The sequence below is a fragment of the Lepisosteus platostomus genome, chromosome 6, assembly GCF_059453375.1.
Source record: "Lepisosteus platostomus isolate fLepPlt1 chromosome 6, fLepPlt1.hap1, whole genome shotgun sequence".
NCBI classification, from domain to species: Eukaryota; Metazoa; Chordata; class Actinopteri; order Semionotiformes; family Lepisosteidae; genus Lepisosteus; species Lepisosteus platostomus.
In genome coordinates this window covers 37,037,285-37,055,318 of record NC_142616.1, presented here as the reverse complement: position 1 = coordinate 37,055,318, position 18,034 = coordinate 37,037,285, and the positions used below count along the sequence as shown (strand labels likewise).

At 38.4% G+C, this 18,034-nt stretch overlaps 1 protein-coding gene across 2 annotated transcripts in view; it reads left to right on the top strand.

Moving 5' to 3' along the window:
* Nucleotides 1-17,286, top strand: part of neurl1aa (neuralized E3 ubiquitin protein ligase 1Aa) — a 113,693-nt gene extending 96,407 nt beyond the window's left edge. For both annotated transcript variants that reach the window (XM_088635722.1, XM_088635723.1), the window contains exons 5-6: nt 9,632-9,778; nt 11,625-17,286. In XM_088635722.1, the coding sequence (XP_088491848.1) occupies nt 9,632-9,778; nt 11,625-11,866 (389 nt within the window). In that variant the 3' untranslated portion in view covers nt 11,867-17,286. The remainder of the gene's footprint in view (nt 1-9,631; nt 9,779-11,624) is intronic.
* The last annotated feature ends 748 nt before the right edge of the window (nt 17,287-18,034 follow it).

The window sequence follows — 18,034 nt, the reverse complement described above, 5'->3', positions numbered from 1 at the left end:
TATCAAATGGTCAGTTAACTGTGAGCAGCTGTAGAGTGTTAAGGCCTCCTTGCATTTGCTGGGCCTTGTACCGATTATTGTTGTTAACACTGTGGTCAGGCACACTTGGCTTCCTGAGACTGCTCAGTCTTAAGGGGAATATTGCATGCTGTAACTTAGTAAAGTAGCTGTGTCAGCATGCGTAGACTGCAAAGGAACAGGTAAAGGTCTATTCTGTGCTGAAAGGAAAAGAAAAGAAAACGGTTCAGCTTTGGAGCCTTCTTTGGCTCCGCAGCCAAAAAGTTGTGTGTCTTTTTTTTTTCAGTCGGTGTCATATCTCCTCAACCTGATGATAATAATAATAAAATTGCTTACACTTATGAAGGCTTTTCTGGACACTCCACTCAAAGCTCTTTATACAGTAGGTAATTGGGACTCCCCTCCATCACCACCAATGAACAGCACCTGGATGATGCGACGGCAGCCATAGTACACCAGTAGGCTCACCACACATCAGCTATTAATGGCAAGAAGAACAGAATGATGAAGGCAATTCATAGATGGGCATTATTAGGAGGCCATGACTGGTAAAGACCAATGGGAAATTTGGCCAGGACACTGGGTTTAACACCCCTACTCTTTCCAAGAAACACCCTGGAATTTTTAATGGCCACAGAGAGTCAGGGACACAGTTTTACATCTCATCCATAGGATGGCACCTTTTTATAGTATAGTGTCCCCATCACTATAATGTGGACTTAGGACCCACACAGACCAAAGGGTGAGCACCCCCTGCTGGCCCCATTAACACCTCTTCCAGCAGCAACCTTAGTTTTTCCCAAGAGGTCTCCCATCAGGTACTGACAAGGCTCACTCCTGCTGAGCTTCAGTGGTTACTAGTTGTGAGTTGCAGAGTGATATAGCTGTTCTCTGTCCTGTTTCAGAGCTGAGCTCATTACATTTACTACATAAACCACTGTAGTGCTTAAAACACACAGTATATCACCTGTATTTCATGCAAACCTGTTTATCATAGAAGCAACTTTAGCATATAGCCTGTAGCGCTATACATATTATCCATATATTGTTCCATCCACAAAACAACAAAATTACTTGTAACTTAAAAAAATATATATTTCACATAGGTATTTTACTTTCTTATGCCTTCTTTATTATTTTTTTTTGTTCTGAATTGTTAAGTTGAAGGTCCTGGCTAGAGTATTTTAAACCTCATCTCAGCATGATTTTTTAGTACAAAGAATGCTGTGAGGTCTCTAACAGTTATCCTTTACTTGTAAGAAATACGTTTTCCAGAATCATTAGACATCTAACTAAAGTGTAATTTCATCAAAAAAGGGTAATGGCTGAGTTTAACTTTTTAATTGTGTCTCATAATAATACAGTAAGTGCAATGAACATGTGATTCTGCAATTCCAGTGATATGGGACAAAAAGTGTTTTGACCTTATACAGTAAGTACTATAAAAAAAACAATTAATTAGCTCATACACTGTTGGTATAGTCAATAAGGAAAGCTTTGAAATTTTGCAGACATCACTTTTCATGGCTCTTCACAGGATTTGTGTGAAACTATCAATTAACACACAGAAGTATACTCGGAGTGAGATAGTAAATGTGTTTTTTTAGCCGTGAAACACCCACTGACCTTTACAGCTTTTATTGAGATACAAGAATGTTCCCTTTTAATTTGCTCTTTTTGAATTACCCTGCTTTTTCAATCTTTGTTTTGACAAATACTGAGATAAGAAGAATTCTCATAGGGTTTTCCTCTAAACAGTGCCAATCTTTTCGTTTTGATGTTCCTTAAACATTATCTCAAGAAAAAAGAAATCATTGACAATATCCAGTATGGAACATCATTAAAGGTACTTCAAAGGTCTTCATCTCCCTCAATCTCGGGACACTGGGCTGCAGAGTTTATTTCTGGGCTGCAGGGGAGGTGAGGCAAGTTTTTACGAGGTCTTCATGGGTGCATTATGTATTCCAATAATCTTTGACACTGTTCATGCTCACTCTGCCACCTACATCTGCTCCAGAACTTAGTCCTTCTGTATCACTACCTTCAGTTCTGCATCTTCGCCCACATCTCCTCGACAGCTTTTCTCTGCTCTCTCCTGCACTGCGGGGGAGTTGAAGACAAGTGTGTGCCTGCTTGGCTTCCTGTGTGGAGATACACAGCAGCCCTGACTCACGTTTTCTTCGCACTGAGATCCACTTTCACAGATTGATTCTTAAATAACGATTAATGGGCCTGGATGACATATGAGATAAGGCTTCTAAAAACATACCAGAGACTCTCTTGTTGATGTAAATTATGACCTTGTGTTTCTAGAGTTAAATGCAGCTACAAATCAAGATGGAAAGTCCACATTTTTATTGGGCTTTCAATAGTCAAGTCCAGCTTGTGATAGTCAATTGTTTGCCAAGTGTATTTAATCATACTGTAGGTTAGGTTCCTAAAGAGATTAACAGGACTAGATCAAACTGTATTGATCAAGTCCTGTAAATTAGGATGATGTGATGTATCTATGGCAAAAAGACTACTGAAAAGGCACATTCTACAAATGGAATAGGACAGAATCTCATAAGACTGCATCTACAACCTGGTGTAGGCCATCTGTTGTGTCTGTACAGTAGAACTTGTATCATTTCCATCAGTGGCCACACATGCTACTAGCCTATGATGTTCAGTACTTTGTAACGGATATTGTTTTTCATTGCACTGTATTTACATTGACTTTGAAAAATTGACAACATAGAATTAGGAGCCAAGTAGTTTGGGACATTGATTTGAGAAGCCAGGACTTGATCTTGTTTCCGCCCAACACCAGAAAAGTGAGAAGGTTTGGAAATAGGAATGCTTATGCATAAATGCAGAAGCACAACTCAATATTTATTTTAGATCTGACCGTTTGCAATCACAAGGGACAGAGAAAAAGCCTTGCAGCTTTGAAAGCAGCTGTGTCATGGGTACAAATTATCTGGTACATGGTCCAGAATTTGCTTGTGTCTAAAGGGCACTGTGTGGGTAGTTGTACTCGTGTGTAGATGATTGTTGGAAAGAAAAGCCCTACAGTGTTGTGACACACAGCACGCCACACCTAAAGCTCGAGCTTTGCTCAAGCTTGTGTTGACAGTTTATGTTCTATGTACTGTATTTTTTAGCCTTTGGGAATGGTTACAACTTGGCAGTTAAATCCATCTCTGGCAAAGGAGTGAAAGTCTTCCAATAAAATGCCTTAAGTGCATAATGGAGACAGGGAAAGATGATACGGGGGGGGGGGGGGGGGGGGATTATAACTGAAAAGAAGCATCCCAATCCAATCTAGGCAGCGGGATTTTGTTGGAAGCTTTGAGAGAGAGCCAAGGTCCCTTCAGGGCTTACATAGACACAGATGAATGTAGAAAAGGCTGTCAGAAGAGGACAAAAGGTAGTCACCTGAACACTAGCACTGTTTTCAAAACGTTCAAAAAAGTACCATGGGATCCCATGTTCAGCTTAGTATGAAGTTAGTGTACCCACAAATTTCATAAGTGGGTCTTCTGACACAATCCATTGGGGCATAGCACCCTAAAAACTGAACATTGGGTCTCATTAGTTAATGAGTCAATCTGGTTGCCACATGACCCATTGTTTACACAATCAGCCATTAATTGTATATTATGACTAAAACAAAGACCAATCAGGTAACTAAACAAATTAGCAATACTCGTATAATAACATGTAATATGTTGGGGCATATTGGAGTGGAACAGTTGAGTAGTGATTAGTATTGCTGCCAAGCAGTTCAATCCCAGACCTGGAGTGCTGTCTGAATGGAGTTTGTATGTTCTCCCTGTGTTCATGTGAGTTTCCTCCAGGTTCTCCAGTTTCCTCCAACAGTCCAAAGACATACAGTACAGTGCTGGTAGGTTAATTGGCCTCTGGGGAAAACTAGCCATGGTGTGTGTATGTGTATTCTCTGTGATGGACTGGCATCCAGTATGGGGTGTGTCCTTTCTTGTGCCTGTCGCTTGCTGGCATAGGCACTGGCTCCCCTGCTACCCTGTATTGGATAAAGCGGTTAGAAAATGAATGGATGTAGCATTATAAGCAATAGCAATATAAAACATGAATACAGATTCTGCACTAGAAGACTTTGTTGTGCTATATAGCTGCCTCTTGTTTCTGTGGGAAGCAGATGTTTAAACCTACTGTTAATTATTAAGGAATATATGTTTAAGGTACAGTACATTCTTCTGATAACAGTGGGGTTATGTTTCCATCTCATGTTTTTTGTGAAGTTATGCTCATTTTTTTTTGCCTCTTCGTAAACAATTTAGGTAAAATGAGGGAACTTCCATCGTCTGAGGTTTCAAGATTCAACATGACAGAACGTACCAAGTCAGTTTACTATTGATTTTAATTTGTTGTTTTGGTACTTACATGTCCAGTAGTCCAATATAGACAAGTTATTGTCTGAAGTCAGATGTGAGCTCTCTTTTGGGGAAACAGGAGAACATTTAGAAACAAAAAAGCCAGATAGTCTCTTACAGCCTCCTGACTGTTACTAGGATCCCCTATCCTAAATCTGTGTATCAAAGCAACAAAGACAGCAAATATTGCTGTTGCATCCCCGAGTGTCAGCTGGTGTCTTGTGGGGAATGTGCTCAGTCATCTCTTAAAATATCATTGAGCCAAACTGTTTAGGTTTTTGATTTGATCAATCAAATCAAAGGCAACAAAAGCCACATAATCCATTTGACAAAAAATGGCCATATCTTTACATTCCTACAAGAAAGTTGGTTTTGTTGTCTGCAAACCTTTATTTTTAAAGTCTCTTTCCATTGGAGAAAAAGGGTTTCTATGGGAAACACATTCAGGAGAAAGATAAATGTCACCTGTGGGTTAATGCATTAAAACACAAAAAATGGCTTCAGCATCAAGATAATAAATTATTAACTGCAAATCTTGCTTACGTTACGCTCTCAACACATCAAATTTGTGCACTTGCATGCTAATAAATGGACCATACAGCCATCTTAGGCCTCTTTGATTCTCGTGTTTTAGATTGGCTGGGAGCCACCTCCTGACTGGCTTTTCTCAGGTTTGAGTGTTCACGAAATGAAACGACAGCTGTAGGCCGACCAAATTGAGGTCACCTTTGTGGGCCGGATTAGGACCAGCCTAGTGTAAAAATGAATACAACAACCGCATTCAGATACATTTTTATAGATATCATGTTACCAGAACAAGCCACATATTACCATAGGTAACAAGCCACACCCTGACTCGACAGCAGGCAAGAAATATAAACAAAAGCACTGCTGCACTTGGAAGGTACTGTAATACCTCTAAGGGGATTATGTTCAGGAAGGACAGGAGTAGTTTACCACTTAAACTGTTCACTTGCCACTTTTCCATTAAAACTTAGAAGGCAACAACAATGTGCCCTCTAAGAGTTTGTAACACAAGGAAGCAGTCGTTAATTATTGAGAAAAACATGGAATTTCTTTTTCATTATGAAGGGAAAACAGTTTGGCAAATATGCTGTTCATCGATTATTAAAAATAAATGAATTGACTACCAAAAAATGAGGTAGGTCAGATAAGGGAAAGAGGCCAGTAAACCACAGTTAACTTCAAGTCCTTGAAGATACTTGAGTGGCTTTTTCAAGTTATTGTAGTACTATATAAATTATAGTATAAATGGTGTTGCAAGGAATGAACCATTCTGTCTGGTTCATTAAAAGTCTTCTCAACTTATTCTGTCCCATCATTATACCATTCAGTATTTATTATACATGTTTACTGTACATCACATTTACATTCATGCAGTTTGCCAAAACTTTAGGTGGCTTTCAGTCAAGTGAAAACACACTATACTTCAAAACTGTAAGAAAATCCTACTGTATTTGAAAAACTTGGGGTTATATTCGATTCTGGCTTAACATTCGACCCACATGTACAGCATACTGTCAAAACATCTTTTTTTCACCTTAGAAATATCGCAAGACTACGCCCTATGCTATCATTAACTGTGGCTGAAAAGCTGATCAACATATTTGTATTCTCTCGAATTGACTACTGCAATGCTCTACTCCCTGGGGTATCTAAATCTACTCTGAACAAGCTGCAGTATGTCCAAAATTCAGCAGCCAGAATCCTGACCAGGTCTAGTGCAAGTGTTCACATTACTCCTATCCTGGAGTCCTTGCACTGGCTTCCGGTCAAATTCCGCGTAGACTTTAAAATCCTCATGCTCACCTATAAGGCTTTACATGGCTTGGCACCTCAGTACCTGTCTGAACTTTTATCGCCCTACTCCCCACCTCGCAACCTCCGCTCTTCAAATTCTGCCCTCCTTACTGTCCCCCAAGCCCGTCTACATTGTATAGGCGACAGGGCCTTCTCCTGCTATGCCCCCAAGCTCTGGAACTCTTTTCCCAAGGATATTAGAGAGTCACCTTCTCTAAACTCCTTCAAATCCAGACTCAAAACCTTCTTCTTCAGAAAAGCCTTTACTTAACTGGTTCCATTCTTCACCCCTCTGCTCTTCTTAATACCACCTTCCACGGTCTCCTCTATTGTTATTGTTGTATTGTTGTAATTATAATTGTGTCCTATCTTGTGAAATCTTCTTATTTATTGTTGTAGTCTTCTTATTTATTGTTATTGTCATCCTGTAAAGTGCTTTGAGAAGCCACCTTTAAAGGCGCTATATAAAATAAAGTTTATTATTATTTATTTCTTCTTAAGTTTTGAAGTCTGTTTTCATTAAGTTTTTTTATATATTTTCTTTCTGTAGGAAACACAGTTGGGGGATAGAAAACCTCACCAGCAGGTTAATGCATTAAAGAAAACAGGTTAAGAGGCCAAAACATAGTGAATTATTAGCTACTAATCTTGCACACAGGGGGATTACACTCTGAACACAACAATATTACCACATTTGTATGCTAATGAATGAGCTACACAGTAGTAGGTTAAGGTTTTTGTGGCATTTGCACACTGTTGAAAAGTTGTAAACTGTGCAGCTTTGATCCATACTTATCTCGGCTCATCACTTTTAGAATAAGGATACATGTAAAATTTGTCTCATCTTTCAAAATGCCCTCAAACACATTCTACCTTAGGCACTTATACTGTATGTATTCTTCTAACAACAGTTTCCACTTCTGTGCCTTAATACTTTTTCTCACCAATGGTCAATCCCTATTCAGAATGCACCTTGATGCATGTTCATAGTTCTGTGCTCCAAGTTGTTCCATAAACTACTTTTTATTCCAATTTCAGCTAGAAAGAAAAAAAAAACATTTTTAGGTGTATTCTAAAATATCATATTTTTTTTTTATTTATGTAGTGTAGTGTAGTGACAGTGTTCAAACAATGTACTGTATTTGCTAAACAAAACTGTGAAACTGCCTTGCAGATCTGCACTGTGTAGTTTGAATTCGGTGGAAATGAAAGAACTGAGCATTTATTCACATACTGTAACTCTTTTTCTGCTTGCAGAGCCCAGTATCAGTTTTGCCTGGAATGCTATCATACAAGGAATCCTTCATTAATTAACTCTGGTCACAATTCCAATTCATTTTATGAATATAACCGTTTATCCCCAATCAGCCTGAAAGTGCTCCGTGGTAACTTCTCTAAGACAGTTTGATCAGTCTTACGTTTCCTTTCATTTGAAGATCTATGATTCTTAGTTGAGTGCCAAAGCTAAATTATACAGTAACTTCAAATAGTCATGGTCAGTTTTTCTCGTTTCACTCATACTGCACCTTAAACAACATGTAAAACTTACCCAGTGTTCTAAAATAGGCTCTTCATCGATTCTTACGTTTGTGTCTTTTAGCAGTTCTATCTCATTTACTCCATTAAAATGCTCTTACTGTATAAAGTCAGGATGTTTACAAGAACGAACCTGACAATCAAACACATCTGGACTGTTTTTATTGGATTAGGTGGTAGCTATCAGAGAGAGAATACTGTAGGAACTGAAAAACAATTCTGTCATAAAAGGCTAGTGCCTGAATTCCTTCTGCAAAACAAGATTAAGTTACCTTCTAATTTCCTCATATTTTCCAAAAGTAATTTAGGCAGCAGTCATGTGTCAGAGAATTGTTTCATTTCTTCAAAATCCTGTAAAATGCTACAGTGGTTGAGTAATACATAGACATACTGTATCTAAGGGTCAGCTCCTTTTCAGTCATAAAGTGCACTACGTGTGAAGGTAGTAGTTCAGGTGGGTAGCTGCGTCAGCATGCGTAGGCTGCAAAGGAACAAGTAATAGGTTTATTCCATGCTGAAAAAAAGAAAGAGAGCACAACGTTTCGGCCGTGGAGCCTTCTTCAGGTGTGAGAGAGACAGGGCAGTAGGCAAAGGTGAAGTAGCGGGAGAACAAAGGTTGGGAGGGAGGAGGAGTGAGAGGCGGGAGCAGGGGACAGAAAGAGAGGCCAATCAAGAGGTGTGAAGTCAGAATGGGTGCAGAGAGGTGTGAAATGAAACTTCCAATGAATGGAGAAAATTTAAAAGAACAGTAGTCTGTCGTTAAGGGAAGGGAGAATGTGTGATCCTAGCTGCAGCATAATTTTAGTTTCGGTGGTCTTTCTGATGTATGAGTTCGGAAAACTGTCTTTGAGAACACAGACGGAGAGATTAGAGTGGTCGTGGCCGTCAGAGGTGAAATGAGAAACAATGGGTTTGGAGAGATCTTTAATCTTCACAGCCCTGACGTGTTCTCTGAAGCGGTCTCCGAGTCTCCTTCCTGTTTCTCCAATGTAGATGGCTGGGCATTTACTGCAAGAGATACAGTAAATAAGGTTGCTGGAGGTACAAGATGCTGTCTGGGTGATCCGGAATTGTCCTGAGGGGCCTTGAATGAGTGTGGTGGTGGCTGTGTACTTGCAGGTGATACAGCGAGCTCTTTTGCAAGGGAAAGTGCCTGGTGTGGATGGTTGCTGAGGGCGGTCAAGGGAGCTGTGAACAAGGAGGTTACGCAGATTAGGTGGTCGGCGATATGAGATATACGTGTGAAGGTGTTTACAAGCATGTTTATGCCAAGCCCTAGAGGCACTGCTACACATTCTGCCTGTGTCAAAAAAAGACGACATGTTCCTTTGCAGAAGCCAGCAATGACTACATCCCTCTTTAATTTTACCAGGAGCTTGTAGAGAAAAGCAAGTGACTGCTTACTACAGTACATATTGTGTAAAGAACATGGCAAATAAAGTCAAGATTACATCAGCAGAAATTTTCAGGTCTGTCATACAGGAGATATATTGGGTGGATGAGAACATTCTTCATGTAAACACAACATCTAGACTTCAGCTCTATTTCACCTTGGAGACCTTCAACTGATGTACACCACAAACCAGTACTTCCTTTTTTTATGCATTTTAAAAGAAAACGCAAATCAACTCCGTTGGACTGCTCCTCTTGCACATTGTAGCTTTATTGTACAAAATAAGGAAAGCACTACGTTCTTCAAATGTTGAAAACGCAAAAAACAAATCCTTGACTCAAAAAACATTTGAACTGTGACCAAGTATAACATGAATTCAGGTTAACATACTGTATTATGGAGCGCAGAAGATTGGGTTAGTGTGTAAGGCTAATTCTACATCGATGTGTTGCATTTGTGCTTCCAGGTTCTACACACTTACCTGATCCACGAGGGCCCTCAGCTCCCAGCTCCCCTTCCTCCACTCCTAACACCCCCACAGGGCTATGCAGTGGCAGCTCAGACCCCACCCTCAATGCCAGTGGCTCTGGCGCCCTCTGCAGCTCCACAGGAGGTAAGTACAGCTGGTTCTCCATTTGGCATTTAGGAGGTTTTCATTCAGGTGAAGCATCAATGTCTGTAACGAGGTCATGAGTGAAAACGAGACTGATCCTTGCAAGTCAAGACATGATACGTGTCACTTCTATTTTTTACTTGCATCTCTTTTCCTCTATGCTTGCCTATGATTTGCCCTTAGGGGCGAAGTTTTCTGTACACCCCAAGCGCAGTCAGATGGATTTCAGGGGCAGAACAAACATTTTAGGTTATTATACAAACATTAAGCTGTAGAGCCACACAGTGTTAGTATTGGGAACCAGGATTTGACTGTTACGCAAGACTTACTTTTGTGGTCCAATACAATTTCAGCTATCAAAAGTCTTTAACCTCAGTTCAATTTTCTTCACAGACTGTACTTGACTCCTCATAGATGCTGCTATAATGAATCTTGTCCCCAGTATCTGATGTGCATTTTGTCTATGGGATGCTATAGGTAACTTTTTTCACATGTTTTGGGAGATATGGTAATGTTTTAGAAACATTTACTCGTGGTTTCTTCTTCATCTGCTAGTCTAAACAAAGCTATTTTTTGCTCTCACCTAGTACACTAGCCAAATGATAACTCTTCATGCAGCAAGAGAAAGATCCGGTTGACTGATCTTACTGCTGTTAAAAAGATCCCCTCCCCTGACATAATTGGATCACTCCTTATCGCAGCATTGTTCATGTGGAACATGCTACTGCTCAGATCCTAGAGTGCTGCTGTTGACACTGTCAGATCGTTATTGCACATACTCCTACAGTACTATAGCTGTCTATTTTAGGATTCCCTTTGTTTCCAGAGGGCTATCGTTAATCAAAATTGCTTTACAGAAAATATACTTTTTTCAGACTAAGAAACAGGATCCAAATTCTTATGTTTCTTATAACATTGTCACAATCTCCTTGAGAGTTATCAGTAGATAACTGTACTACTTATATTGTACTACAGTACATTGCTTTAAAAGATGTCCCACTGCGACAAAAAACACACATATCACACATTATAAATCGACAAGCACTTATAATACACAAGAATATCAAAGAGTACGAACTAAACAGCAGTACAATATTATATGTATATCAAAACAAACAAAAATAAGTGGGTGACACCCCTGGATTGTCGCTTTTAAAAGAAATATCTTGATCTGAGCTGGGTTAAATCTCTGAAATGGATTGTAGTGCTCCCTTACATGCCTACCTACACATGGTATTTAGCATTTTCCTGGAAAATTATGACCAGAAGGGATCTTAAAGGATTGTGGCAATATATTCAGTCCAATGTGTGATGTCATGATGTTGGGGTGTTTTCCAAGATCTCGTTAAAACACTTTACAGACCAGTTTCGCTAGAAAGAAAACTGGCTTAAAGGATTTGAGGACTTCTACATCAACCAGCTGAAACAAATTATGGAACAGCTCAATTTTAAGGATCACCAGATATTTTGTTTCTTAGACACTGATGTTTTTTTCAGTACCAAACCAGCAGAAAAACCTTTATGTCATTTACAGTTTTGCTAATGTTTTTGTTTTTGTAATCAGCAAAAATGAAAGTGGTACACTAATAACACCTTTTAGCAAAAAAAAATACTAACCTTTACTTTGAAACCAAAATGAAAGATATCCTACAAAAGAATAAAACAGTTTGTCAGGAAAAAATAAGTAACATTTATGTATCCAAAAAGTTTTGCCAGGCTTTTTCTGTTGGTCATGATATTATTTTTGATGATTAGCATCCCAGGTACACCTTATTTTGCTGGAATGCTGTCCTTAACATTTCAGAATCCTGATTTTAAAGATTTATTGTGTTTCCTTACCCTGTAGGTACAACCCCAAGCTCCCCCATCAGTCTCCCAGAGTCCCCAACCTTCCCATCAAGCTCTGGATCCTGGAGTGATGAGTGCACCATCTGCTATGAGAACATGGTGGACACTGTGATCTATGCTTGTGGGCACATGTGCCTCTGCTACACCTGTGGGTTAAAGTTGAAGAAAATGTCCAATGCCTGCTGTCCAATATGCAGGAGGAGCATCAAAGACATCATAAAGACCTACCGAAGCACATAGATGTACATCACTATACATTCGGAAAGCAAGATAGAGAGAAAGACCTGTATGTTAAAGGAACACTCATCTGGTACAAGATGAGCCATTTCAGTTACTGATTTATTATTAAGGAAAATTTTCTGGGTTTGATAAGATAAAGTAAGGAATCCACTAAGGTCCTTAATTTCAGTAGGATTCGATTTCTTTGATTCTCTATATGTTATAACCTGGAAGATCTTGGGACAGAAATGCATCCTCTTATGAATACCACCATTACTGAGGATACTTAGTGCTTCAGAGACACTAAGCAGGAGTATCCTGGTGTTGAAATGTTTATTGGTTATGCCTGGGCTGGGTGAGCTGGACAGTGGCTCTTCATCTGGAAATAGCTGCATTCTTCAGTAGGCATAAATGTTTGTGAATTCCAATGAAGTATGGATGAAGAAGAAACATTATTTTAATTCCTTTACTTAGCTGTGTGCGTCCCTCCACACCAGTCTATGGAATATAAACGGAGTCTCGCAGAGAAAAGGAGCTAATTGGTCAACTTCTCAACCGCAAAGGGATACTGCCATCTTATAACAGAACTTCTGTTTTTGTGCAGTTTTGGACAGTTCCACTTAAGCAGCAATTTGGAAAGCAACACACATTATAGCAAAGTGGGTAATACTCAACATTAAACAAATAGACAACAGTGCTGCGAATAATGTTACTTAAACAGTCACTGTACTATAGGTGTCCATAGGGTTCTGCAGAGATATTATGCCAGCTATTGTAAGATTAATAAAAAGTTGGTTTGCCTTTCATACAGCTGCCTGAGAGTGGCTTGCCATTGAATGGCACCACTGTTCATTATGGCATATCACAAAGTGGCAATTTATTCCTTCCTGAGTGTACCACTGCTTCCAACATTATCTGCAAGTCACCGCCAACCATCCATCCATTTTCTACATACATCATCCACTTCAGGGTCGTGAGGAAGCCTGTCTTTGCAAGTAAAAGGTGCAAGGTGGGGTACACCCTGGGCAGGACACCAGTCCATCACAGGGCACACACAGACACAGAAACGGACTCACACACTCACACCAGGGCAAGTTTTTCCTCAAGTCCAGTAACCTATCAGTATATCTTTGGACTGTGGGAGGAAATCATCTGAACATGTGGAGATAACACTCACAGATAGCATCTCAGGTCTAGCCCAGCACTGCGAGGCAGGATTGCTAACCATGCATCACTGTGCTTCTCTAAGCAACCATCTGTTGTACTGTATATCAATTTAAGACAATGCAAGCTTGCCTGTCTTGATAACATTCACCCACCCCCTAAATCTGAGAGGTTATATAATTCCTAAATGAAATGAAACCTTAGAGTCTGAATTTAAAGCCATTTTAGATCTCAGTTGTTCTAAAAAATTAAATAATGCAACTTTTCTCTTCACATGAGAAATGTTCATCATGGTCAAAAGGGGAACTTACTGTCATGAGAGTCTGAGTCTGAACGTGCTATGATTACACATAGACTGTGAGTGATGTGGTGAATAGGCATGATGCATTGTCTGAACTCTGAATTTCTTTTTTTTTCCTGTTGGAAATACATTTCTTCCACGTACAAACTGAACGTGAGCAGTTTTAAAAAGGTCTGAAGTGCAAATCATAACAACGCTGAAGTGGACAGGCAAGTATAAAAGAACTGAAAGGAATGATAGCCAATTGACTTAAACTAAGTTGCATTTTATTCTCCCTGCATTTACCATCTCCCATATGCGATATTCATATATATTCATTGCTTATTTTACTATTAGTGAGCTATTAAATTCATTATTCTGTGATTACTCTATGGAGGTCTACTGTACTGCAAATACAGTAAAAATTATTTCAGAAAGTGTTGTAGTAACACAACTGGACTGTTGGCAATATATTCAAAATGTTTAGGGGCTGAAATAATCTTGATTCATTAGTGTCTAATGAGCATGTTGCAGGTTTAGGCAGTACACCATGTATTTCCAATCCTGAATTGGATCCATGCTGTAGTTTGAATGACTGACACCGAAGACTATTGCACCATAAGTCAAGTCTTAAAATCTGTTTCTGCCTGTATTAGACATACCCAATGAGGCCAGTCAGTGCTGAAGATTCCGGAGTGGTCTTCAAACTCTCCAAGCACCCAAACAAACAATATACATCAGTCCCTGAGGTTCAGTAGCTACTCTGAGTATTCCTCACGTACTGTTCACTCCCACTTTTTCTATTAGAACATAGATGACACCATTTATTTTTTTAATTATTGTAAAAAGGAAAAAAAAATATTGAGAACCCTTTCTGAACTTGTAACATGAGGGAACATCAATTGAAAACAATTGTTGATTAAGCCGGAAGTGTGGAATGTTTCTGTGCAATGTTTCTTTTCAATAAGAAGGGAAAACATTTTGCAGAATGTTTTCAGTATTGCGTTATCCAAAGTTAAAATGTATGAGTGAGTGATTATCTAGCAATTATGTTTTTAAGGGAAACATAAAAATGCTTAATATTTTACTCTAAAGTGCCATTAGGCTTGTTTTTGGCTGAAAGAAAAAAATATGATGGTCCATTACAAAACACAAACCTTGTAGCTTGATTACTTTGGTATTATGAAGATATTATTTTAAGCAAATATCTCCCAAGGCAGCCTGGATTAAAAGCTTGATTAATTACTTTTTTCTTGCAGGTCTAATTATTTCAGAAAAAAAAACAAAATATTTCTTCTGAAATTCTAAAGGTAGGTAATGGGCATATAGACACTGGCTTTTGGAAAAGCTTTGGTTAAAGGATTTTAATATGGTATGAATATTAAATGAATTAAGCACAATCTAAACTAATGTTTTACACATAAATAGTAATAGTAATAACATCTGGAAATCTTTCTGTGTATATGTAGACTATAGATATAATGGTAATAATATCTGCAGGTGAATATACTGTATATAGAGGTGGATTTAATGCCTCTAAGTATATAATAAAAAGGACTATTGACACACATAAAATATAATGTGTGTACAGCGAACACAAATATACTAACAGGCAGTAATCAATTTTCATAGTATCTACAGTGCTGATACAACGTAAAAAAAGATCAGGTTTCAGATTTCAAGCTTTTAAAATTATTTTCATTTCTGTTTTTTATTTCATTTTCATTTAAAGTTTTTTAAGTTTTGGAAGCTCCACAATCAGTAAAATATTTTCTGTGGTAAGTGCTGGTTATTTTGTCTGAAGCTCTACAATCCCTTGCCCAACTTTATCATAATTTGTGTTTGAACATTCTTGTCTAGACACCAGGTTTTTCCACTATGCCTCTGAGACAATTTGCTGTGCTTTTAAAATGGTCATCAAAGTTTGATTACACCTTCAATTACTGTATGTCTCAGATTGGCTGTCACTAACGTGTAAATCAAAAGTCAATTGATAAGCAACGTCTAATAGACATAGACACTCCTGGGTTGCGTGTCCATTGACTATTATCTACTGTACATGTTATTGAATAGCCATTTACAGCCAATTGAATGTGTATTAAACCTTTTTCTGGGATAAGGGAATCAAGGTCTTACCCAAAGTATTAGGAGGGATAACTAGCTTATTGTATTGTATGCTGTTGAAAAGCTTTAGATTTCAATTTGCGCTGCTGAAGTTTTCACTGTCTTCACAGTAACCAATCTGCATTCATGTTCCTGAGGTTAAATAATAAAAACACGAATCTGCTATTGTGTATGTTATTTATTTGTAGTAGAATTATAATTTATGTTTAATTTTGAAGTTTTGTTTTCAATTTAAGCAGCTGCAGTGTCAGAAACTGTGTGTTCTGTAAACTTGCTTTAAATGTCTATATATTATTTGTAAAAACATGCTTAGACTATCATTTTGTAAGTGTATTACAGATTCATAGAACTCAGATAAACATACATTGATCATCTCATACCTCCTTTCATGACAATAGAATGGGAGGTCTTTTGCTTTAAAATGAATATGTAAAGAAAATGGAAACTATTTTTATATAAATATATTGTGCCTTTGGGCAGTTCTTTAAGTCTGTTGGATTATTGTTCTAACACATCATGCTGGAACCTGTGGGAAATGTTGGAAACACTGATATTTGTCTAAAGAATTGTCATTCCAATTACAATGCTTATGGTTAGAGAATATGACATTAGCTCTGTTGGTTATTATACTGTACTGCCCTTGGTACGATATGAATAACCTCAGTATTTCAAACAGGTACTGTATCTTCCTGCGGTCCAGCCCACCCAAATGAGTTTTCTATTTTTGTTTAGGACTCTTTGAGGGTCAACTTTCCAGCTTCTTGCCTAATTAATTTTTTAAAACCTCAAAGGTAAACCTCAACAATCCAGGACCAGCTGATCCAAAGCTGCCTGTCTTGTGTACAGTATATAATGCCAAGTCACAACAATTCTTTAATTCATACAAACCATTTAGAAAATCATTCTTACCATGCTGGAATTAGATGATTTCTAAAGTAAAGTCACATATTATCTATTAGTTCTCCATTATCTTTGATATCTGGTTGTCTAATTTATTATTTCCTTGCAATATTCCAGCTTCCTAAAGCGTAATCATTTCTCTACATGCCAGAGGGTGCTATATTGGCTCAGTGTGTAAGTTACTCATTTCCATGATGATCTGGTTGTCAGGTGGGTGGATACTGGTTATGCCAATAGCTCTCTTATCAATCAATATCCATATCACCCCTTTCAATATGTCATTCCTCCACAGCGTAGATTCACAGTACAGTTATTTGACTAGGCCAAATTAATTCATAAGCACCCTGTGGTTTAATGATTTAACACAAAAAAGCTGTCTGAGAAATTAGCAAGAGCATGATACTGCAGATATGGAAAGTTGTCTTTTCGAAGTGGTGTAGTTTCTTTTAAGAACATTAAGTGGTAATTTTTTTTTGTCTCTGTAGTCATTTACTTCATCAGAATTGAGACCTTGTTCATGTACACATTTTTTAGATGAGATTTTCAGGACTTTTTTCAGAATATGACTTATATTGCCCTTCTCAGAAATCATCTAATACTGTTTACAGATGAAAAATGTTGTAAGCTTGACAATCTTTAATATAAAAAAAACCTTTTTCAAAAAAAGCCCTACATACCCCGCCCTGCTGTTAGTTCCAATTTAGTTAATTGTTCATACAATCTGGAAAAAAGACGGGACCAAAACAGGATTAAGCCACCAGTGCTGTAGGCAGCACTTACATTGTGTGTTAGAGATTCATAGTTTTCTTTTCCTTTAAAGTAAGGTGAATGTTTTTTTTCTTGTCTCATATTTCAGAATACTGTTTAGCTTGTGTTTATTTATGATTAGTTGTAAGTGGTCTGTAAACTCTGTTCATTGTGCAAGTTCCGATGACTGTGGCTGTCAATAAACTTTTAAGATGTGTTTCCATTATGTCAGTTTTATGTGTTTTTCTGTTGCACTTGAAGTTTCATAATGAAATATTAGTTTCAAACATCGGACGAGAGGTTCTTCTTGATACTCTGGATGTGCAGTGTAATGGTATTGTAACGCTTACGGCCGACAGGCACTGTGTAAGAGCCGGCGTACCAGAGCAGGTGATGTCACCGCCCTTCCCTGTGATAGCAGGACTACAGCTACTGGGCTGAGAAGAGATCTCTCTTTAGCTCACGGGGCTGGGTCACTGCAGAGAGACGCGGGAGTCCCGGGTTCGAGCCCCCGACGGTGGGGGGCCGACCTAATGCGGCAAGGGCGCCCGCCTGAGCCCCCGTTGCGTTACAGTATTAATAGTATGATTTCACCCTGTACAATATGTTTACAGCCTATATCTTGAAAGTTTCTAAGCTGAAATAAGAAAGTGAAGCACATTGTTTGCACCAATTAGCAGAAAACCTAGTCTTCTTGTCTGCTTACAGGAAATAATCGAACTCACATACTTTACGATAAAATAGCTTTGGATCCAAAAAGATAACATGAACTACGACTGTTTAATGGCCCACGAGTTTCAGTGTAAAATTCTGAGAATTATGCTTGATTAGATAAACTTTTGAATACTCTATACTGTGCCTAGAATGAAACTGAAAGGAAGTCCTAGTAACTTGTTGGAAGCTAGGGAGCACCACCTCATGGAAATAAGTGGAATAACAGGCAACCTCTGGATTTTCACCCTAGAATAAATCCT